The sequence below is a fragment of the Oncorhynchus tshawytscha genome, linkage group LG05 (assembly GCF_018296145.1).
Source record: "Oncorhynchus tshawytscha isolate Ot180627B linkage group LG05, Otsh_v2.0, whole genome shotgun sequence".
Taxonomy (NCBI): Eukaryota; Metazoa; Chordata; class Actinopteri; order Salmoniformes; family Salmonidae; genus Oncorhynchus; species Oncorhynchus tshawytscha.
Window position 1 is genome coordinate 49,719,292 of NC_056433.1, and position 24,187 is coordinate 49,743,478.

At 41.5% G+C, this 24,187-nt stretch overlaps 1 protein-coding gene and 1 long non-coding RNA gene across 2 annotated transcripts; one reads left to right on the forward strand and one right to left on the reverse strand.

Moving 5' to 3' along the window:
* Positions 1-163: 163 nt before the first annotated feature.
* Positions 164-7,861, forward strand: LOC112250750 (amyloid-beta A4 precursor protein-binding family A member 3). The gene is made up of 10 exons (XM_024421153.2): positions 164-2,203; positions 2,340-2,370; positions 2,455-2,600; positions 3,192-3,278; positions 3,862-4,050; positions 4,572-4,751; positions 5,343-5,555; positions 6,015-6,134; positions 6,546-6,686; positions 6,852-7,861. The coding sequence occupies exons 1-10, from the start codon at positions 1,187-1,189 to the stop codon at positions 6,921-6,923; spliced, it is 2,196 nt and encodes a 731-aa protein (XP_024276921.1). The 5' UTR covers positions 164-1,186; the 3' UTR covers positions 6,924-7,861.
* Positions 7,862-11,341: 3,480 nt separating this feature from the next.
* LOC121846525 lies at positions 11,342-17,774 on the reverse strand. Its single transcript, XR_006083439.1, has 2 exons — positions 17,038-17,774; positions 11,342-12,748 (listed from the first exon to the last, which is right to left on the reverse strand). It is a non-coding gene; the product is annotated as an uncharacterized LOC121846525 (long non-coding RNA).
* Between the last annotated feature and the right edge of the window lie 6,413 nt (positions 17,775-24,187).

Here is a 24,187-nt window from a genome sequence, read left to right on the forward strand (position 1 = left end):
AATGTTTGGTGTAATTTGGAATATGGGAGATTTAATACGTGTGCTTCAAACTGTTTGCTTTGAATGATTTGTAGCTATCGTCTCTGTCGCTGCATGACAGTGCATCCTACACTGTTCCCCCTACCAGAAAACACGCGGTACCGTAAAGTGGTGTGTATTCGCGCAACAAATTCAGGCGGAAACTGAAGAGCGGATGAGTTGAGTAGACCGCGTTTTGCGAGTGTCGGTCTGACAGCAGTGAAACAACGACATCGTTTTATGTATCATTAACACGATATGAGCGTCCAGCAAATGTACTTATCAAAATTCTGTTACATTTGTAGCTATTACTATTAGCTGACTTGCATTGCTGACTTCTCTGTTTTGGTGCTGAGTTCCCAAACAAGTAAACTTCATCCGTGACAGTTAAATTCAAGCAGTTGTCAGTCATCGGATCCAGAATTTAACCGGGTGAGCATCTGGATCATGTCAGATTTATGTTGGTAATGCCAATATTGTCCTCAATGTCTCGTAATTGGCAAACCAGCTTATTTAGTGACGCTTCTTGACTGTAAATGAGCTGAGTAGCCGTAGGTAGCTAAATTAGATAGCTAGCAAATTAGCTCGGGTGATCCAAGCTGTAATGACAATCCAGCTACTGTAATTTCTCTAGCAGCACTGCCAGCATATGTGTTTTCTCTGTAATTATTTTCAGAAGATTGGAGTCTTGTATTTTTTTGTGAGTAGCTCACCATGATCATAATCACTTATGCAATTTTTATATTGGTTATAGCTCTTTTACTGGTCATTTTGTTACAGATGGATCAAATGTTATTAATAGCCCAATACAAATAAACCATACCATATTGTCATAGGCTGAATGCACAAAGGGTACTTTCTATATTGGTGACACGCATGACAATGACATGTACTTTGAGCCTGAGGCAGTAGCACTGCTATCTTGATGGACATAGGTCAATGAAGAGACTAAAAAAAGAGTGGTTGCTTTTATTATTCCCCTGCACAAGAAGTGGTGAATGCAAAAACGGTCTACTTTCACAGTGAAAAAATACCAACTTCCGACAGTTACCCCTATAAATTGCAGAAACACCCTACTAGGCATTGAAAGGGGCTTGTATGTATGTGGAGTCTCCATCATTTCAACCTGGTAATGTGCTGCCTATGATCCCGTGCTCTTATCCACAAAATGGAGGCAGGTAATTGCCCTGCTGGAAAAGAGGAGAAACAAACCGTTTCCTCACCTTCAGCTCAACAGGAGAACACTGCTTGTGGTGGACCTGCTGTAGATGAGCCAGACAGCCAAAGCCAGTTCTCTAGAGCTGCTTCTTACCCTGAATCAGAAGACCTGGACTCCTTTAACCTAATAGAACCCCCTCCTCTGGACTGGAGGTCAGACGACTCTAGTGAAGCAGGTTCAGTGGAAGAGATGGACGACCCTAGCTTCCCTCCCTCCTTGGTCCCTGTGGACATTTTAGAGGACAGATTAAGTGAGTCCCTACCTCCCTTGTACACCAGTGACACTGCAGCTTCTTCTCTGGTAGTTAGCCAGGAGGAGCTAATCGACTATGCTCCTGAGGATAACACCCCAACCAAACAGGTTCTGGATCCTAGCAAAGAGGGAGGAGAGGTGGGGGATGCGATGGAGGAGAAGGTTGAGATCAGGAAAACAGGTGACAAAGACCACACGCGGATCCACCACCTGCTAAACCGACTCCAGGTCATTGGAGAAAGCCCTCTCCCCAGGGACTCAACCTCTGACCCTACACCACCACCACCATCAGAATTCTCTGAACCCTCTGAATTTGAGCCTCCATGCCCATCTCTGTTGATGGACATCAGCCCATTGCTACCAGACCCAGAGCATAACCCGAAACAGGCCTCAGAGATGCTTTTCTCAGAGAGGAACCAGAGAGACCTATTAGGGCTGTTGGAGTGTACAGAGATAGGGGCTTCCCAGCCCAGTTCCTCTGACATCAAGGTTCCTCCTTACATGGCCCGGAGAGGGGAGATGGACGCGGTGGTGTCAGTCTCCTACAACCAGGAGGATGGCGAAAGGTTCTGGGAACATTTTGGGAATGGCTGGCGGCTGCGCCACAGGGATGACTCCGTGGAGTCTTTCCCGGAGGACGAGGTCCCAGAGCCTGTATGGATGAAGTTAGGGGAGGAGGCTCCAGAGGTAGACTCTGCAGAGAACAGTCAGCGGGTAAGTTTGACATGCTAAAATATGGTTATCAATGATGAATGGTGGTGTTATTAGTGTATATTACTTTGCTGATGATTGGTTCAAATGAGCTGTGTCTTTCACTTTGTTCAGTAATCACTAACCTCTTCATTTACAGGGGGCAGAGGACCGCCCAGCCTATAAAGACGGTAATCTCAATTTAGGCTGTATGTAAAACTTCTATGCTTCTCTCATTGGACTCTTAAATAATAATAGTAATGCATTTCTGTCAGTGCCTGGCCCCTGTGATCCAAATGACCTCCTGGATGGGGTCATATTTGTGGCCAAGTATCTGGGCTCCACCCAGCTCAAGTCTGACAAGAACCCCTCCACCAACGCTCGAATGAAACAGGCCCAGGAGGCTGTGGACAGGATCAAAGTGAGTTTTCATTTGACATTTTAGTCATTTTGCAGACGCTGTTATCCAGAGCGACGTACAGTAAGTGCATTAATCTTAAGGTAGCTAGGTAAGAAAAATCACATATCACAGTGGTTTGAGGACTGCTGGGGTAAGAGTACGCTGTGACAGAACCGTTTGCGGGTTATATTTCTTGCTATGGGGTGTTGCTACGATCATAGTAAGTAAACATTTTCCTCAATAAAGGAAAGTCAATGATAGTATGAAAAGATAAATGCAAGTGTTAGTACAGGAAAGGCAAGTGCAATGGTAAGGTGTTTGTTCTTCTTTGGGGGGGGACTGTGGGATTATTTAAGATTCTGTTTGAAGAGGTAGGTTTTCAGCTGTTACGGAAGTTGGACTGGGAGTGTACTGACATTAGGGGGAAGCTTGTTCCTTCCTTAGGATGCCAGGACAGAGAAGAGCTTCGACTGGGATGAGTGTGAAACTGGCCTCATAAGGATGGGAGGGCCAATAGACCAGAGGTGGCAGAATGGCTCAGACCATTCTGCCAAGAATGGGTGATCTGCTTTAAAAAGTATCATCAAAAGGTTTGCTCTTGTCTTACTCCAGGCCCCAGAGGGAGAGTCTCAGCCTATGACCGAGGTGGATCTCTTCATCTCCACTCAGCGCATCAAAGTCCTCAGCGCAGACACACAGGTAGGCAACTGCTGCCACTGACACAATCAGCCGAGCATGACGTGGTTTGAATGGATGACAAAGTAGTTGAAGGTCATTCCTTGAATAGCAGTGTCTCTAATTTGAGTCAAACTCGTCCTGTACAGTTGAATAGTAAAGAGAATCAAAGTGGGTCAGTTTGTCAGCTTGCTCCCTTCTGCATGGCTGACTGCGTCTAGATATATAGTGGGTGCTGTTAGGCTGTGTTCAGAGGCAGCCCAATTCTAGTAATTTTTATCTACTAATTGTTATTTTGACCAATTACATCAGATATTTTCATATCAGATCTTTTTCAGATTTTCAGAGCTCATCTAATTGGACAAAATACCAATTAGTGAAAGAAATATCAGAATTGGGCTGCCTGTGTAAATGCAGTCTTAGACTAACCTAGCCCTCTTCGTTGTTAGACCTAGTGAGAATGGGTCCATCATGGATTTTTTCACATTCTTTTACCAAAAATCATTGCCTCTGTAACATTAACGTGTTAGTTAACTTACGTGAACGTGTTAGTGAACAGTTAGTACATGTTTCCTCCACACATTCATCCCTTCTGTTCCACCTACAGGAGGCCATGATGGACCATCCTCTCCAGATGATCTCCTACATCGCAGACATCGGCAGCATCGTGGTCCTGATGGCCCGCAGGAAGCCGGCCGGGGGGCGTAAGGGCCAGGAGGGGAACCCTGCTGGGGTCAACTCCCCCGGGCCACAGAATAAGTGCTGCATGATCTGCCATGTGTTCAACTCTGACAAGGTGAGTCATTCAATCAGAAACCATACAGCATTTTGTCCAATTGGTTTTCTGTGGGGATTTGTTTGTTGTTGAAAATAATCAGATTAGGTTGCACTGGTTAGAAGAAGAAAAAAAACATGTTTTATTCCCAGTGCCAGTCTTTTTCTACAGTACTTGAGCCATCAGTACTTGCCATGCAACTAGGTAGCGGAGCTTTGTTGAACACAAAAACAAACAGCCTGGCACCCAGGTTACTTTTCCATGCCAGGAGTTGTTAAACAAGAGGAAATTAGCAGTTATGGTTAGGTTAGAGTTTGGGATAGATTATGGTTAGGTTTAATATTAGGATTGAGGTAAACCAATGGGCCATATCTTGATGGTTAGCCACAGCCTATTTTGACAACTTGAAACGCTCTGTAAGATTGTGAGGAGGAACAGGATTGCCATATTGTTATATGACAAGGATTATCGTACTCTTACCTGCCAGGCTGGGACACGTTTGAACATGCCCACTGACTCACTGTGTCTCTCCTTTCATGCAGGCCCAGGTGATCACTCAGGCGATTGGCCAGGCCTTCGGTGTGGCCTACCAGCAGTTCCTCCATGCCAACGGCATCAAGGCCAGTGAGCTGAGGCCCAGCGAGTACAGTGACTACCTGGGGACACAGGAGCACTTTAACGGAGACCTGGTACACTTCTCGGATTCAGATAACATCAGAGAGGTACAGAAACCCGTCAGTATTTCAGCACCATGTTGTTATTACCAGCCAGCGTTTCCATTTGAGTGTTGGCCTATAAACGCAGTATTCCTCCTACCTTTAGCCTAGATAAGCATCTGTTTTTACTCTTGATCTAATTGACTCATGTTCGCGTATCGAACACAGTCTGTGGCGATTTAACCATCAACCAGGAGCCTATGAAATCTGTTTTATGTTAACATTTGTTTGTGCATGGAGTTAAATGTTGACCTTCATAAACCAAATAGATATTTGCTGGTTGTACACAACAAGCACTTCCTATCTGCAACAAGCACTTCCTATCTGCAACAAGCACTTCCTATCTCGCACAAGACAGTATTGAAACAGATCCATACATTTCATGATGTGTCTTAAGTGGAATGTACATCAACGTTGTGTTCAGTTGGGGAAAAAACGTTTTGAAATGGAGTGAGTTAATACCTGAACTTTTCCACTAAGGACATTGTTTTTTTTTGTTTTCAATTGCAAAACGTTTTGCTATAGCGTTTCCCTACTGAACACCACCCATGAAATCCCCCCTTTCTCTTAAACCATCTCCCTACTGTCTGTGTCCAGGTGTCCATCTCCAAGGCTCCCAGGGAGATAGTGGGGGTGGCTGTGGTGGAGTCGGGCTGGGGCTCCATCCTGCCCACGGTGATGGTGGCCAACCTGCTCCACGGTGGTCCTGCAGAACGCTGCGGGGCCCTCAGCATAGGAGACCGCATCATGTCAGTCAATGGCACTAGCCTGGTGGGCCTCCCCATAGCCACCTGCCAGAGTATAATACGGGTAAGAAGGGGGACTGTGTCTGTGCCTGTTTCATTCTTTCCTGTGAGCTGTCTTGGCTGTGTCTATTGTATAGTTCCTAGAATGTACACTAGATGGTGCTGTATTGCTGAAGTCATAGAGACAGATGCGTGTGATATGTGGAGAGGAAGAAGAATTGGTGGTTTGTTTGCTTTCCAGGTATTATTTCGGCATGAGGTTGGACCTGATGGCAGGTTGTTGCATTTTGTCACCTAATGTTGTTTTGTTAAATGTATTCCATGCACATGCACAGACACACACACAATACTCCTCTCATTCTGTGAATGTCTTTCATTATCTAAGAAGCACAGAATGCATAGGGATAGTGAACAGGTACTTTAAGGTGACAGAGACATTTATCTTTGCAGACATTTACTATACGTTGGCAGACATATTTCTAGTATTTGTATTATGTATTTTCCACTTTTGTTTTTGTGAAAGGATTTAAAAAACCAAGCAGAGGTGAAGCTCAGTATCGTTCACTGCCCTCCCGTCACCATGGCAATTATCAAGCGACCGGACCCAGAATTTCAGTTGGGCTTCAGTGTAGAGGACGGGATTGTAAGTGACAGTTGCTTTATTATTTTACTCTACAAACTTGTATGAATACAACTGCCAGACAGAATCCCCAAACAGGATCCAACATTCATGTTTCATTTATGTTTTTATTATTTTTTTAAATGTTTTTTTGCTAAGGCCCAGTCCAATCAATAGTGAGTAGTATTAATTTGTGTTTTTTTTTCATTTATCACAGTGAACATGGTCTGGAATAAAGATAAAAGTGAATCTTAAATTAATGTGGTCTGTAACAGCATTTTAGACTGAATAGTAGATGTGCGGCATCCATTTTAGGAACTCTATAGTAGTCAAGCTAAAATTGTCAATTGTCCACTTTCACTCACCTCAAAACTCTCTCACTTATCTTTTAATCTCTATTTTCTATCTTTCTCATCCTACTGTTGCCTTGAGCAGATCTGCAGTTTGATGCGTGGAGGGATCGCAGAGAGAGGGGGCATCCGGGTTGGACACCGCATCATTGAAATCAATGGGCAGAGTGTGGTAGCCACTCCTCACGAGAAGATCATCCACATTTTGACTGACGCAGTCGGGGAGGTGAGAGAGGAATTCAACACCAATCCTGATCAGAAGCACTAGATTTTACACTGACTTTCATTTCATAAATCTAACTTTCTCTGTATTGATAGAACATTACTCAATAAGTAAATGAATTGGTCAAAGAAATATTAGCATTGTCATTCATGGCTGTGTTCATGGCAGATTCACTTGAAGACCATGCCAGCCTCTACATATCGCCTTCTAACGGGACAAGAAACTCCAGTATTTCTATGAGAGAACGGTGGAGAGAATGCTGCCTGTGCTCTCAGAAGCAAACAAGGAAGAATACCATTTGGAAGCTATACACATGCACACACGCAGCCTCTATGCAATTGGACTGTATCACCTGGCTATTGATACACCACTGAACATTAAAAAAAATTTTAAAATGCCTTTATTTAACTAGGCATGTCAGTTAAGAACAAATTCTTACTTTCAATGTTGGCCTAGGAACAGTGGGTTAACAGTGGGTTGCAACCTTTCGGTTACTAGTCCAACGCTCTAACCACTAGGCTACCCCTACATAATGGGGTTATCCACCTGAACAGAATATTTTATGATGTATGTTGGAATATCAGGATGATACAGCAAATGTTTTCAAAGATAGAATTGTTAATACATCTGTTTATATTTATGAAATGTTAAAGCAGATAACTGAGATCGTCAATAAGAAAAGTGAGGTTATCTTACTACCATACTAATTATCTTTCTGAACAGGAAAAGCATGAGTACCTGCAATTAATTACTTCCACCGGCCATTCTTTAGTTGCCGATGTGCCTCAGCTCAGTGGAACTTGAATTCATGGAGAGGAGCCTAATTTAAGAAAGCTGGTCCGTATGTCTCGTCATTACGTGCTTCCCAACTCTAGACAATGTCATTGAGTAACATGCACATCAACAAGCGACTACTACATCAGTATTACATTGTTATTATGTGTCTAGGAGCAGTGTCCTATTAATATGCTGAAAGATTTTACGTTGTGCATGACATTCCCTATTGTTCCCATTTCAGTGCCTGGAAGAATTCAGAACTTAGTTCTGTATTTTCAGAATCAAAGGTATCTGCCTTTAGTGTTAGAGATATACACTGAGTGTACAAAACCTTAAGGACACCTGCTCTTTCCATGACATAGGCTGACCAGATGAGTCCAGGTGAAAGCTATGATCCCTTATTGATGTCACTTGTTAAATCCATTTCAAATCAGTGTAGAAAGATGAAGGGGAGGAAACAGGTAAGGATTTTAAGCCTTGAGACTATTGAGACATGGATTGCGTATGTGTGCCATTCAGAGGGTGAATGGGCCAGACAAAAGATTTAAGGGGCTTTTGAACAGGGAAACGCTCAACAGCTTTTCCATGGGTATCAAGAATGGTCCACCACGAAAGGACGCCCATCCAATTTGACACCTTGTAGAGTCCATGCCTGACAAATTACGGCTGTTCTGAGGGCAAAAGGTGCTGCAACTCAATATTAGGAAGGTGCTCTTAATGTTTTTTACACTGTAGTGGCAAATCGGTTCAAAAATGACACATCCAAGAACTTTATGAAAATCAATGTAGACTTTTAATACAACAGTATCATAAGCCGGAGCGGTCCGCGAAACACACACACTTTTTTCAGAGCCCTCGCTCTGAGTTATACACCTACCATATAAGTCCCTCCCATATGCAAATTAAGTTACATCCCAATCCGTGCTTCCTGCTTGTTCAGCCCAGTAACGCCCACATCTGCTTTCAGTCAGATTAAAAATGATTACAAGACCCTTCTTTTGACCTAAAGATAATATACATCCCCCTTTCCTGTGACTAGCTGTTCTGGTCGCCTTCTCTTCATATGTTTGTATAAGATTAAACAGACTTGTGTCTCCCCTGCGATGTAACTGATATCTGTAATTCATCTGGGGTCATTTGGCTGACTCCCTCCTTGATATATCACTCTGACCTTTGTATGTCCAGTCATTTCTAGGCGTCTATGTGTCTGCATTCCTTTAGTGTTCCCGGCTGTTCCATACTCCCATGGTCTTTCTCGGCTTTCTGCCCTATTCAATAGAAAATGCACTTTACCAGAACAGGAATGAACCCATAAATGTACATTTTCTCTTTTGTTATCAAATCATGTATATAATTCTCCCACATAACCTCCCTCTGGTGCTTTAATAAGCACCAAAAAACTTAAAAGGACATATCCGAACATAATATCAACAGTTGATTAACAAAAATCAAGCTTCCTAATTAACTTAGACCAAACATCTCTAGTATTTCATAAGAGTAAAAGATCTAGTTAGAAGCAAACAATAAAATAAATACATAACATTCTGTTGAAGCATGAGTATGTAGGTACAAAGTCAAATTGACACAACATCATTCTACATTTAGGCTTTCAACATGATCCTCCCTCTCAGACACCTCTCCAACAAACATGATACCAACCTCTGTTAGAAGATTAAGGACATGGTCCATAGACACTTATAACCGGGATATCCCACTGTTACCTTCATGTTTTTGGCAAAACTAACTTTTAATTAAAAGAAAACCCAGATATATTCATCGATATACCTATAAAAACATTCAACAAAACATACAAAAACACAAGACCAAAAGCAAAAATAGAAATACATAGTACCCCTGTATTTACTATGGAAAATACCCTTTTTGTGGATACGTATCAGTTGACTGTCCTATGACTTTGGAATGTCAGCATCTACATGTAAACCATCCTCATGAAAACCCTGGCAAGTGTAACCACCTCCAGAGACCACTCCATACAGGCAGTTTGGATTACCAAAAGGGCAGTCAAGGGGTCCACCAACCACATTGCATAACTGTCCATTCCCATCAGTATAGTGGCCTGGCCTACCCGGCACAGAATCAACTATCACCGGAGTGTCAGCTCTACTTACAAACATCTGTTTAACCGTTGTCTGGATCACAAGTGATTTCACCCAGGGTAAAACACAACAAAATACAATACCCAGAGCCAATATCCCCCCTCCCAGCATAAAGGTCATCCTAGCAAACATGGCTCCCCATTTCCCCAATGCTAAGTCTAACCAATCCCAAACATGAGAGTCAACCCCAGCATTTGCCTTAACCTCTACTCGTAACCCTTTAAGTTTAGCCATAGCGATTGCAAAGGATCCATCTGGCAGTACATTCAACAGTTTGTTATTTCCACACATCCAGAACTATCCGCAAGACCTCTGTCTTGATTGTTTAGCATAATAAGAGATGGCGCAACCTGAGTTATTTTACCACACAACCCTTTTCTATTCCTCACCAACCCTTTATCTTTATTTCTACGAACCCCTGCAGTCTCTAGTACCCAAATAGTATCACATTCTACAGTGGTGTTACCTACATCAATACCTTCGGTGTTATGGCTGTAAAAACATTCATATATTCCTTTAATCACAGTGTTTCCATCTAACAAAGGTCCATTTAATTCAGTTCAAATGTTATAGACAGCACAATCATTGTCACCCAACCCAATGTTGTTCAACACAGTCCTGCCTCTACTGCTCCCATGGGCAATCCTACATTCTATGTCACACAAAGGAATGTAGTATTTTCTCTGAATATTGAACATTTTACATTTAACACATTTCTTCAAACGATGCAGGTTCAGGTACATTCGTTTTTCACCTCTTCTTCCTGTGTGGTGCCTTTGAACGATTCTGAGTCTGATACATCTATATCTGTCATCTTGGCAATGTTCTTGTCATGAGATAGATCATTTGAGTTTGAAAAAGAATTCCAAATCTCATTAAAGAATCCTTTTGGCTCTGATGTGTCAGGTGTCTTTGTGATTGCCGTGGTCTGCTTGGTAAGAGCAGTTGGTGTCATCTCAGTGGTAGTTGGTCGTTACAGCAGCCGCCACCATTGTTGTCATTACTTTGGTTGTCACCAGCAGTTTTTGTTCAGGTGCTGGCATAGGACCCAATTTAACATATTCGTAACTGTTTCCTTCACTCAGTCCTGTTCTTGTTATTTCAATTTCAAATTCTTCACCTTCTGCTGGTGTCATCTTGTTCATGATAAACTCCCAGCCTTCCACACGTTTGGTTAGTGTCAGGTCACATCCTTTGAGGTCCCAAACAGCTTCTCCCTTTGTTATATGATGCGTCCATCCACAGAGTGGCTCCTCCGGTACAGGTTTCTTCTTCCATACAGAACCTGTCCTCTGTTCCCCTGGTTCTGTTAGAAGTTGTGGCGGAACATGAAACTTAAACCTATCAACAGGTCCTGTCTTTTTACCTCGTTCGACAGGTTCCTCTCTTCTCTTCATGCTTTTATCATTTATCTTGATGGTGAGTGCGTGCATCATCTTCGTATTGTCCTCAGTCGCTCTTACTCTGTCATTGTCACTGTTCTTTCGTGGTCCTAATTCCAATGGTTCATTATGGAGATCAGGTAAGAGCTGAAAAATCTATTTTTGGGGAAATTGCCATTTTCTTCAGCTCACTCGACTTTTCCTTCTCGTTAGTGGGGTCTCTCCTTCTTTCCTCCCCTGAAGCTCCCTCCTCAGGCCGGACTGGGCTTCCATTTGGAAGGTGTCCATTTCAGGGAAGAGATGTTCCCATTCTTTAGGCAATACCTCGGAGCCCCTCTGTAGAGTGCTTCTGTCAAAGAGGCCTGCCCCAACAGGTATATCATCAGGAGTGGCAGACATGTTACCCCCTCCCACTTCTGGGCTTTCTGGCCATACTGGAGGAAACTTTGGTCGTTTGTCTCTTTTCTTTTCAGGCTCTTTTCTTTTCAGGCTCTTTTCCCCTGGTGCTTCTTCTGAGTGTGTTAGCTGATGCACTCGTTGTATCTGGTCTGCCATTTTCTTGAGTCCTCCCCGGGGCTTTGATCGATTCCTCTGCTCCTGCTCCCTCCGGGGTCCCCTCTGGTGAATCAGCATCCTCTGTGTCCTCATCTCTGTATGGTTGTGTCCTTCTCTCCGTCGGGACTCGGGTGCAGTGGTTTAGATGATACCACGTCTTGCTTCCTTTCACTTGGACGGCCGTGATTGTGGCCGTTGCCACCTCGTAGGGTCCTTCTCTCCTCGGCTGATCCCACTTCCTTCGGAACACTCGACCGTAGACTGGATCTCCTGGTATCACTGGGAGAGGTCCTTCTGGTCTCCTTGGATCATCAGATGTGGAACCTCTCGTCCTGGTTCAGGTTTCTGCCTTCTTTCTGTGGGGCATTCATACTTAAAGACTTATGGCCTCTGTTCTACGATTACACCATACATTCTCTTACTTCCATCACTCATCACACAAACTGACATTCCAGCTGAAGCTGGCGAACCCTTCTCCATCTGGTTTCCTAAACAAAAGACTTGTAAAACAAAAGACACAACATAACAGTATTGACAATGTTATGTGTTATGCATGACTGTATTCATAAATACTGAAATCTAAGACCATGACAATTCCCACTCTCTCTTCACCCGACTCTATGCTTTCAGGATGTGTTTCTGCTGGACTCTACAAAAATGGAGGCCCTAATTAGCTTCCTCATGCTTTTATCCAGTCTTCCCCTTTCGGCCACAGGTTCTGAGAGGTGTTCCCAAATCATGTCATTTTTTTAAAACTTAGTTCCCTATTTGCTCTATATCAACTGATAAGCATGTGCATAACCTTAATCAACATTATTTCTTCTTGAAGTAATTCAACACTGAATGGGCTTCCACATCGAGCCTTCAATATGTGGTTTAGGTACAACTACCCTAATATCTATCCTTTTTCACATGATACATTATCAAATAAAACAAATAACCCCCAAACTCAACCCAGTATGTCTACAGTGGAATCTAGTCTCTCTCTCTCTCTTTTGTTTTGTTTCACGTCCTCTGTCATGGTGTTTTCAAGCTCACCCATTATTCAGCTGGACCTTACTTCTTGTGAAACTTATGCACCCATCAAAGAGAGACATGACGATCTTTACCACTGCAGGTGCTGTACGAAGTATATCCCCAGCCTGGTGTATCTTGATGTACACTCAGTCTCCAGAATTCAGCCCATGCCCTTCCATCTGGCGTCTTATGTACTCTTCTCCTGGAAACATACATACTAACACATGGGTTATTTCCTGACAACAGACTTTCTTAAATAACAGCCCTATGTTAACATTCTGTTATGTAAACATTCTGTCTCAAATACCTGACCTCTTGCCACAAAAATATTCATAATGATATCCAAGTTATGGTCCCTACAGCAACTGCTGTAAGAATAACATGTACTCAGTCAAGTGTCTTCCAGTTGAAAGAATATCCAATCCTAACAAAACTAAGTCCTAAGCTTCTTCAAAATGCCACTACTTATTACTTTTACCATAATCTAGGTGTGTGTAATGTTCTATCTACCCTTAGAATTGTCCCTATATTTCTACAAGACCAACTGTCCTTCCTTTTCTGTGAATTATCTTGTCTATTAATATACATTGTTTCTAGAAATAACACCCCCCCTTGTTATCATAACCTTCATATGAATCCCCAATGTAGTTACAGTTTCTAACCCATAACACATAAGTCACTACTCCTAAATTCCTTTCATAGTTTGATACATACCTAAACATTCTCAAATCATTTTTAGTCAATTTATCAGTCTCCCCTCAGACACTTATTTTCCTCAAAACAAAAAGAAATTGACCAAACAAGAAAAATAGTAAAGTAAATTATAATAACTGCATATTTGCAATAAATTACCACTATTTGTAATGTCTTCTTCATCCTTGGGTGTTATCACACAACAGACTATACGTTTTATTCAATTACTTATGTCATTCCAATGTATCACTCCAATTACAATGATATTGTAAAATAAAAGAAACAAAAACCCTTAATCTAATATTCTGCAAGTTCTGTCAACCAACCTATCTCAGGATTAGTTTCCAGAGTTTTCCCATATTCAAAACATAACTAAATGTTGTTTATAAATTGTCCAATCCAATATTCAGGACAACAGTCCTTAGTGTTTACTTTAACTCAAATTTTACCTACTCAATTTAGTTCATCATCCCTTTAATAATTAACATTATACTAAAAACTTTTAGTACCAGTAACATCTATTTTATCATGCACCTTTTTTCCTCTGTTTTTCTGTCATGAGTGGCCTGGTACTATAAGGTCATTATCTCCTTTAGTCTTTCTTCTCCCAGTACATAGCATTCCAGAGACAGTTCACAGGTCATCAGACACAGTGGTCCCACACTATTCAGCCAGTAGGGTGGGTTAAAGTTCCACACACACTTGTTGTGGTGATAATCACATTCCATGATAACTCCCTTATTCTACTGGCAATCTCTCAGATGAGCTACAGATTATGTAGTTATCAACATAACCCTTGCAGAAACTCCCACTCCAATAACCTATTTGGAGTAACTGTTATCCCTTGTTTACATATCTTTCCATTTTATATGTAGAATGAACAAGGCATATTTTGTATTTACCCAAAGACCATAACCCCAGGGAATTGATAATCTCAACTATGAACCCATGTTTAATATAAATAAACCTATTTGAATAACTAGTCAATTCAAGATTACCTCTCTTCATCTTTTTCCCAAGGAAATAATAGAATTTCAAAGTGATGGTACACTTTGAATAGAGACTGGTGTTGCTCAATCATTTTATAATTCAATCCCACCTGTTCCAACAATTTCTAGTGAAGTTGATCAGTCTTCACAGGAAATTATTAGGGTTCAGGGGATTTAACACCATCAAAATGTTCTCACTCTCTTTTCTTTAGAAACATCTTAACCACACTTTCAAAAGCACTTCCATCCTTCTGCATACCCAGTCTAAAACTGAATTGAAAAAACCATTGAAAATGTAACCCCTTTTCTTCTGGAAAAGAAATGTACATGTCGTTAACATCCACCATGCCACCTTCCAAATCAGCAAGCCAACAATAAAAATCCCCTCACTTTTCCCAAGCATGCAATAAAAGCTCCAGCCATGCACAGAACACACAATCCCTCCCTGCTCGGCCATCTGTATCCTACCCTTAGAAATTGAAAACACCCATACACTACAATTTGCTCTTCTTCTTAACTAATCTTACCACGTTTGTGATTTCTCATATACGTTTATTTTCCGTATTTTGACGCAAAAAACAACTTCCTCCACGCATTTTATCACCATTGAAACCGCCATTTTAATGCAAAACGACTCCAAGTGGGGCTATTTGTAAACGATCAGCCACTGTTCTTTTGAAAAGGGTGCTACCGCATTCCAGTGTCATCTTACACTAATTTTCCCCCACACTAGTTAGCCCTGATCTTACAACTTCTTACGCTTCCCCCCTCGTAATGCATTTCTGATGATAGAATGTTAATTAACATTAAAACGCTGGTAAGTTAAACTTTTTGTTATGGTTTCATGTGATTGTTCCAATTCATTCCTGTTTACCGGGCAATGTTACCCTACATTATCTGGTTTGCTCCTTCATATTCAAATTGAATTGGCAGAATTAACGTTCGCGTCTTTCAGCGTCCCTATGGCTTTATTACATTTCGCTATCTCTATATTCCAGGGAGAAACAGTCCGTTGTTTCCATGTCACGTATTTATTTCCCTAAACACTCCCATCGCATTATACACTTTATTTACTGTCTCCCAAGGCAGATCTACCCTACTTTCTCAAATAATAGTTTATTCACATCACTTAATACCCCTAGTAAAACCTATTCTATAATGTCTACAACTGTTTTACTGAATTCTACAGAAGCCTTAATGTCTTATTCTAGTACAGCACCTCAAATATCACTGTGTTTTTATCTTTGCTTATACTATTACTTTAACTTTGTTCAGTGTATTAAATCCTATTTCATATCATTTTCCTTCTAATTCAGCTTATTCATAATGTAATGCACTCTCTTATCTCTTTATTTATCCGCTTGCTATTTTCTCTCAGCCTATTTTACTGTTTAATTCCTGAGGCTATTTTTAAATTGCAGCTTTCTATCTTGTTTACGGGGCTCGTGATATTTTTAATATGTATTCTAGACTTCTCACTTTATTCTAGACCGCCTAGATTTATTTGAACCAGTATATTTTAGTCTATTTCTTTCTACTTCGCATCCGTTATATACTACCCATGCCTTGTTTAATACCTCTTTTTGACACCTATTGTATTTTTTACAACTCATTATCCAGTCAATGTTTTATCCTTATGTATAACTTATCTTGCCCAATATTTATCGATTTCGTTCCTCTTCCCAGTGAGTGTTAACTGCGCTCTCTTTCTCAAATTACACTGTTAACTGTTAGAGAGGCCTGCGCATTCCCAGTTGGTCACAGACACACAGCCTGTTCTTCCTCTTCTTTCTAATCTGCTCATTCATCACAAAGAATTGTCATTCATTCAATTTCTTTATTCACATTCGTTTCACATACACCCTTCGTTTTTACCTAAAAACGACCTATAGTTTCTTACCTAACTTAATTCTCTTCCTCTACATAAACTGGTACTATCCTATAGGATTTTTCACGCATACTCTTCGTTTTTACCTAAAAACGACCTATAGTTTATCCCCTAGCTTAATACACTTCCTCTACATAAACTGGTATTATCCTATAGGATTTTTACGACATGACGAGACTACTGTCTAATCGGATCAGCTTGTCTTCATATCCTATTCATCCACCCCGTATTGATCTTTATTCTACGTTAGAGCAATATCGTGGCGCGACCTACTGATTTATAAACCCCCGTTTAGCTAGACGGAGCGTTTTGTATTCGCAGGATTTCCTTTTTCAGTTGAACGTCGCACAATCAGGCCAGCGTTCTTTCTGTGTTTTAAATATTCACCCGTACAGGCCTTCATTTTAAAGCGGTAGCCATGTGTATTTATTTACTAAATACTCATCCGTACAGACCTTTTCCTTGAAGCGGTAGCCATGAATATTTCCCTATCTACTTATCAGTAAAGTAGCCTACCCATACAGTCCTTCAGCTAAATATTTCGAGGCGGTATCGCAGGATTACTTATCAATAAAGTGACCTACCCATTCAGACCCTCTGGTAAATATTTTGAAGCGGTATCGTAGGATTTCTATAATTATCTTATTCAGACTTTATAAGCAGGTAACTGCAGCTTGCGCCCAACATGCCGAATAACACACCCGACACCAGCGAAGTTCACAGCCCCCGCCTACTTACTCACTAAACATGCACATTCATTATACAATTCCCAAGCTTACACACATGCATGCAAATTCATTGAATTTCAAAAAGTTCTTTCGTTTCTATAGTTTTTAGGAAATTTGAGAGAGAGAGACCTACTTGACGTTCCCCCCACTGGGACAGGATCTCCGAAACAATCTATGCAAACATAACTACAGCAAGTTCTTTGCTTACCTTGCTATAGTTAGGTGGCCACCCGTGTTTGCCAGATCGCTCAAAAGACCCCGCCGTCAGCCAGGAACGCCCCGGTCTCTCATCACTCCTGGCAACGCTCGCCAAGTCTGTAGTGGCAAATCGGTTCAAAAATGACACATCCAAGAACTTTATGAAAATCAATGTAGACTTTTAATACAACAGTATCATAACCCGGAGCGGTCCGCGAAACACACACACTTTTTTCAGAGCCCTCGCTCTGAGTTATACACCTACCATATAAGTCCCTCCCATATGCAAATTAAGTTACATCCCAATCCGTGCTTCCTGCTTGTTCAGCCCAGTAACGCCCACATCTGCTTTCAGTCAGATTAAAAATGATTACAAGACCCTTCTTTTGACCTAAAGATAATATACATCCCCCTTTCCTGTGACTAGCTGTTCTGGTCGCCTTCTCTTCATATGTTTGTATAAGATTAAACAGACTTGTGTCTCCCCTGCGATGTAACTGATATCTGTAATTCATCTGGGGTCATTTGGCTGACTCCCTCCTTCATATATCACTCTGACCTTTGTATGTCCAGTCATTTCTAGGCGTCTATGTGTTTGCATTCCTTTAGTGTTCCCGGCTGTTCCATACTCCCATGGTCTTTCTCGGCTTTCTGCCCTATTCAATAGAAAATGCACTTTACCAGAACAGGAATGAACCCATAAATGTACATTTTCTCTTTTGTTATCAAATCATGTATATAATTCTCCCACAACACTTAGTGTATATTTTTAATGACTGCAGTTGTGTACATCATTTCTGTGATGGGGATATGGCCCGGACACATTAGCCACCACAGGTGAGTACCAGGGTCATGTATTAAGGGCACACAATAGCGAATGTTTCGAAACGTTGTGCAACGGAATAAAAATGTCTTGATAATTATTTAATCACTCCAATATTGAAATCAATTGTATACTGCAGTGCCATAGCTAGTTGAACAAAGATTAATACACAGACAATGGCTTGGCACTAGGGATGGCCTATGAAATTTCCTAAATTGAATTTGCAAGTGAAATCAGTTGTGTGTTCACCAATTAATTAATTTAGGTGAAACGATGCTGTTTATAAACAAATGATAGGTTGCGGAAGGATTCGTTGGGCAAAAGTTAATATAGAAATCTCATAATCACATAAGCCAATTGGGATCATGAGGATTGCAGTATCAACATGGGGGAGTCCTGAGCAGTCCTGAGAGGACTCCTTGTGACAGGATGGCATAGGACCATCGCCTTCGTGCTTTGTCATTTGTGCGATTGTGTGTTTTTGTTAATATTTCTCCTCTCCCATATTAGATAACCTTACTCTCAAAGTTTTCCAACTGTAGCTACACTAAACCCATCTGTAATGTACCAAGGTGTGTCGTGGAAATTCTACACAGGGTTACTCGAAGTCGATCTTAAATTAATAATTGTTTATTAACAGTTAACTGGAGAGGTTCCATCAAACTGGATGCACCATAGTACACATCTGTCAGGAGCTCTCTTGGGGCAGTCCCGTCAGATCTCTTATATACAGGTTACAGACACGTTACATTGGCATAGTTCATAGGGTTGGTTCCAGCAAGTCTCTGGCATAGTCTCCTTTCTTAATTTATAGAACATATTCTGGGTGTTCTGCCAGGTGGTCCTAAGGAGGATGTCATGTTGCCACCCCCTCATATCTTTACCAAGCACAGGCAGGAACCAAAGATTATTTATGACACTAAGACAAGATTAACATTTGAGAGGCAGTCTCTTCACAAGTTAAAATGTTCCATCACAGGTGTAGTAAAAGAGCCTGTTTATTTTCTGGATTAAGCTGGTGTGATCTACAGGTGTCGTCTGCTGCCTGTAGGGAAGTAGGACTTATAGGACAGTATGCTGCCGCCTGCACCTGAATTATCCATGTACTTTGGCATTAAGTGGAAATAAGTTATCAGTTGAAATAACAAATATCCCTATTTTTCTGCCTGTTTGACATTTCCAAGTGGAGTTGCTAGCACTGCTGTTGTGTAATTTTTTTTGGGGGGGGGTCAGAACACAGGTAAGTAACTCTGCTCTCCCTCATGCTTTGTTCATATAGTGCTGCACAATGGGTTGGTAGCACCTTGCAGCACAACATGGGGATTGGGACTCTGCTATTGCTCCTACTCTGGTAGAACATCACTTACCGCAGAAGGAACAAGTTGGGAATTGAACAAAACAGGTTTTGTGGTGTAGCAGTAGTTGGCTCTACATCACATACACAGACAACTTGGATATAAAGAACCAACATTTCTCTTTCTACAAATTCTATAATGTATTCTGTTTCTGATTCTAACGTTTCTACTGAACATGTCCCCTTTTATCATGAATGAAATTGATATCCATGCTGTAGCCTAATGAATGAATGAAGCCTTTATGGCCATTAGGCTATACTAGCCACTAGCCACTGTGTGTATGATGATGATGTCTTCCCTTTCCCTTACTCCAGATCCCTTGTTCCTCATCCTCATCTCAGTGCGTCGCTCTCATCCTCCCTACAAACCGAGCCAATGTGAGTGCTCATCATTCAGTGTTCTCTTGTGTTGACAGTGCTGCTCCAGTGTAAGCTGCCTACCACCTCTGCCGTAACACACAGGTTAAACACTCCCTCCCCCCTCTGAAATTTCCAGCCAATCACATAAGCTAGGTAAGAGTGATGCTGGGTGCCACGCACACTTTCCCCAGCCTGTTAGGTTCTTCGTCTTCATCTGGCTTATTATGGACCTTTGTCATGCAGTGGTTCAATCACACAGAGGTTAATCACAGGTTAATCTTAGTCTTTGCATTTGAGTCCATGGTTCACGTCAGTGAGTGTGTTTTAGACTCTGGTTTCAAGCCAATCCTTGTCCTCCTAGGCAAACTGGTTGCCCCCCCCCCTACATTACAATGCTCTGACTGACATTTCTGGGACTAGGCCAATCCCTCTGTGCTGAAAGGAAAGTGATTATTACACACATCCAAATATAGGACAGGAACTGGGCAATAGTTCACCATGTTGACATGTTTTGCATGTCTCATGACAATCCCTCAGCTAACAAATATACAGTGCATTCGGGAAGTACTCAGACCGCTTCACTTTCCCCACATTTTGTTACGTTACAGCCATATTCGAAAATGTATTACATCCCCCCCCCGCATCAATCTAATACACAATACCACATAATGACAAAGCAAAAACTGTTTAAAAAAAATGTTGACAAATATATAAACAAACAACTGAAATAGCTTATTTACCTAAGTATTCAGACCTTTTGCTTTGAGACTCGAAATTGAGCTCAGGTGCATCCTGTTTCCATGGATCATCCTTGAGACAACAAGGATCATCCTTGAGACAACTACAACTTGGAGTCCACCTGTGATAAATTAAATTAATTGGATATGATTTGGAAAGGCACACACCTGTCTATATAAGGTCCCACAGTTGACAGTGCATGTCAGAGCATAAATCAAGCCATGAGGCTGAAGAAATTGTCCGTTGAGCTCAGACAGGATTGTGTCGAGGCACAGATCTGTGGTAGGGTACCAAAAAATGTCTGAAGCATTGAAGGTCCCCAAGAACACAGTGGCCTTCATAATTTTTAAATGTAAGAAGTTTGGAACCACAAAGACTCTTCCTAGAGCTGGCCGCCCGGCCAAACTGAGAAAATAAATTGTGGGAGGGCCTTGGTCAGGGAGGTGACCAAGAACCCGATGGTCACTCTGACAGAGTTCCTCTGTGGAGATGAGAGAACCTTCCAGAAGGACAACCATCGCTGCAGCACTACACCAATCAGGCCTTTATGGTAGAGTGGCCAGACAGAAGCCACTCCTCAGTAAAAGGCACATAACAGGCCGCTTGGAGTTTGCCAAAAAGCACCTAAAGGACTCTCAGACAATGAGAAACCAGATTCTCTGGTCTGATGAAACCAAGATTGAACACTTTGGCCAGAATGCCAAGCGTCACGTCTGGAGGAAAGCTGGCACCATCTCTACGACGAAGCAAGGTGATGGCAACATCATGCTGTGGGGATGTTTTTCAGTCCCCAAAAGTATGTATTCTATTCACATAATATAGTCTTTCAGCCACTCTGGTGGCTTCACATCCCTGTTTTGTTCTTCCGTACCTCAGCTGAGCCTGGGTCAACCACATAGGAGCTTGGGGCATCCGCTTTCCTCAGCACTATTGCTGGTGTCTGAGTTTGTAATCAGTTCGTCAGTCAACTGTAAGTACTGTTATTGGGAAGTGGAAACATCAGTGACAGTTTTTAAGGAAGCCAACAGCGCTGGTCCCTCCCCCCCAACTTTCTTTGATGTAAACAAAAAGTTCACATTGTCCGAGAGAGATGCTTACACATATAGTTTATGTGTGTAAGCTATTTCTACTGTAGGACTCACACTATATAATCAGATTGCTTCAGATGGATTAAAGTATTAATGTGGCCATGCCCCTGTAACAGTATAACTTTAGTCCGTCCCCTCGCCAGGGACCCTCTGCACACAGACAACAGTCACCCACGAAGCATCGTTACCCATCGCTCCACAAAAACCGCAGCCCTTGCAGAGCAAGGGGGAACCACTACTTCAAGGTCTCAGAGCAAGTGACATCACCGATTGAAACTCTATTAGCGCGCACCACCGCTAACTAGCTAGCCATTTCACATTGGTTACACCCCCGAGTAGGGTACAGCCTTTACTCCCATGTAATTATCCTAACTTTGGCGGCATTCTAAGCAACTTACTGACCCTTTTTTGACGTTTCAATTAACTTTTTCTGCAGCCTCACGTGTCGTTATTAACATACTTGGCTGTCACAAAAAGTTATTCTCCCACTAATTTGTTACCCGACCTGCTAACACTGACAGTAGTTGGCTGGCTAGCTAGAGAAGTTTCTCTATCGAATTTGCTTGTTTTAGATATGTCGTATAACAACTTCCAGTCTTTGCTGCCCACGAACGGTCTAGGTATTTTAAAAAGTTGATTGTCGGCTTGCCTATATGTCCTTTCAACTTGCTGGAGAGCAGCTGGGGAGATGAAACTACCAAATGGCCCCAAGTAGCCTATGGCGATATCTATACTTACTACCTACACCTAGCCAATTTATTGAAAGCTAGCCAATGTAACTTTTACTAGCCTAGCCAGCTACTGTAAATGTAAATTTGCCTGCTCAGAAGGGGCTAATGTTTCATTAGCCATCTTTGTCAGTGAATAAGAATTTTGAATCATGATATGTCTCATTTCATGTAACTAGCTGCGGCCTTAAAGAAACATTCAAACATAAACTTTGCACAGAAACCCACATAAATGCATGTAGATACAAGTGTGTGTGTGTGTGTCATGTATGTTAGAATGCATATTAGCCAACACAGCATATCCAACACACATAGCATACATTGCAATACAATCTTCTCTAAAAACAGCTGGGCAAAATGTATCCAATGTGCCCTGCAATCAGATAACCAGAGCTTGATTTCTAAACTCATTCGTCAGTATTACAGGTTTGCCTAGACAAATACAGCCATAGATTCTTCAACTAACCTGGTATTGGTGATACTCTCTTCGTTATCTGTTCTGAAAAACAAATCTTATAAATGTTAGTGTCCAGTTGCAGGTGGTTCTACAAACACCAGAGAAAACTCAAAGATAGTAAATCCTTTTGTACCGCGCAAGCTGCCGCACATCTAGAATTTTCCAGCATTTTTGCCAGAACTAGTCATTTCTCTGCGGCACAGCTGTGTCCATGTGTAGAAGTAGATGACAGTGCGTCACACAGTGCTACCAAAACAAAGATCTACACACATCTCACTCGATAGAAAACACGAATTTACTATCTTTGAGTTCACTCTTGGTGATTGTAGAAAAGTGTCAAAGTAGGCTATTACCACTTTAAGAATAATGAATACTTTGGGACTTGCCAATGGATTAATATTCAAATTATTATTACATTCTAAAATATGTGAGAATAATGTGGACTTGCCTGACAAAATAAATTGGATGCAAGCATGGCGGTTTTTCTAGACTGTGGCTGACGCAGGCACACATAATAAAGCCATAATTCAGGATTAATTTCACCATGACAGTTTTTATAATGAGAAAGTGACCAAAAACCAGGTTCCTTTTTTAATGGAGGGATTTGTATGGAAAGCCAAGTTGAACAGAGTAGCGCAAAACCCTTCAGTTGAAACGCCGGGAAACAAACTAAATTGGCCACATCTCTCACAAAAACGGGGGGAAAATGAAATCATAGAATTCAGTGGTGACCCGTCATTCAGGGCAGTTGGGGCAGAGGCCCACCTGTTTAGCCTGTTTTGCATGTTATTCTGGCATTAATACGTGTCACATATGTGACCGACCGGCTATATTGGGTCTTATGTAGCAAAATTTGAAATTGTGTTTGTTACATTGGATAAAAGTACACTCCGAGCAAGAAAATTGTATATCTTACACTACAGTTGAGGAACAATGGGAAAGTAATTCTGCTTTGAAAGATGATAAACATAAACCAGGGCCATTTTCTCAAAAGTGAGGTTACAAGTTTTGGTACCTACTTGAGAGCTCTTCTTTGTCTACACCCATTCAGTACCCTTCAGACCCTCTTAAGCTTTAGCCCCAGCCATCTCTTTAAGGATTCACATGTGAGGCCATGTACTAAACAACCAAAGATTTCAAGACTAAATGCTTGCTTATATTATGGGTGTGTTCGTAAATTTAATCTGGAGTGCCATTCGTAAATTCAGAGCGTTCAGAAAGCACACTGGAAGCTCTGGCTGAGGAGTAGGGTCGATCCAAGCGTTCTGAATTAGCTACTTCCAGACATACAGTTGAAGTCGGAAGTTTACATACACTTTAGCCAAATACATTTAAACTCAGTTTTTCACAATTCCTGACATTTAATCCTAGTAAGAATTCCCTATCAGTTAGGATCACCACTTTATTTTAAGAATGTGAAATGTCAGAATAATAGTAGAGAGAATTATTTATTTCAGCTTTTATTACTTTCATCACATTCCCAGTGGGTCAGAAGTTTACATACACTCAATTAGTATTTGGTAGTATTGCCTTTAAAAATTTTTAAAACTTGGGTCAAATGTTTCGGGTAGCCTTCCACAAGCTTCCCACAATAAATTAGGGGAATTTTGGC

Bases quoted from the DNA above. Each gene is read 5' to 3' on its own strand.
- LOC112250750 (XM_024421153.2), top strand. From the start codon at position 1,187: ATGGAGGCAGGTAATTGCCCTGCTGGAAAAGAGGAGAAACAAACCGTT. The intron at 2,204-2,339 runs GTAAGTTTGACA...CTTCATTTACAG, and splicing joins CTGCAGAGAACAGTCAGCGG to GGGGCAGAGGACCGCCCAGC. The intron at 6,687-6,851 runs GTGAGAGAGGAA...TGTTCATGGCAG, and splicing joins TGACTGACGCAGTCGGGGAG to ATTCACTTGAAGACCATGCC.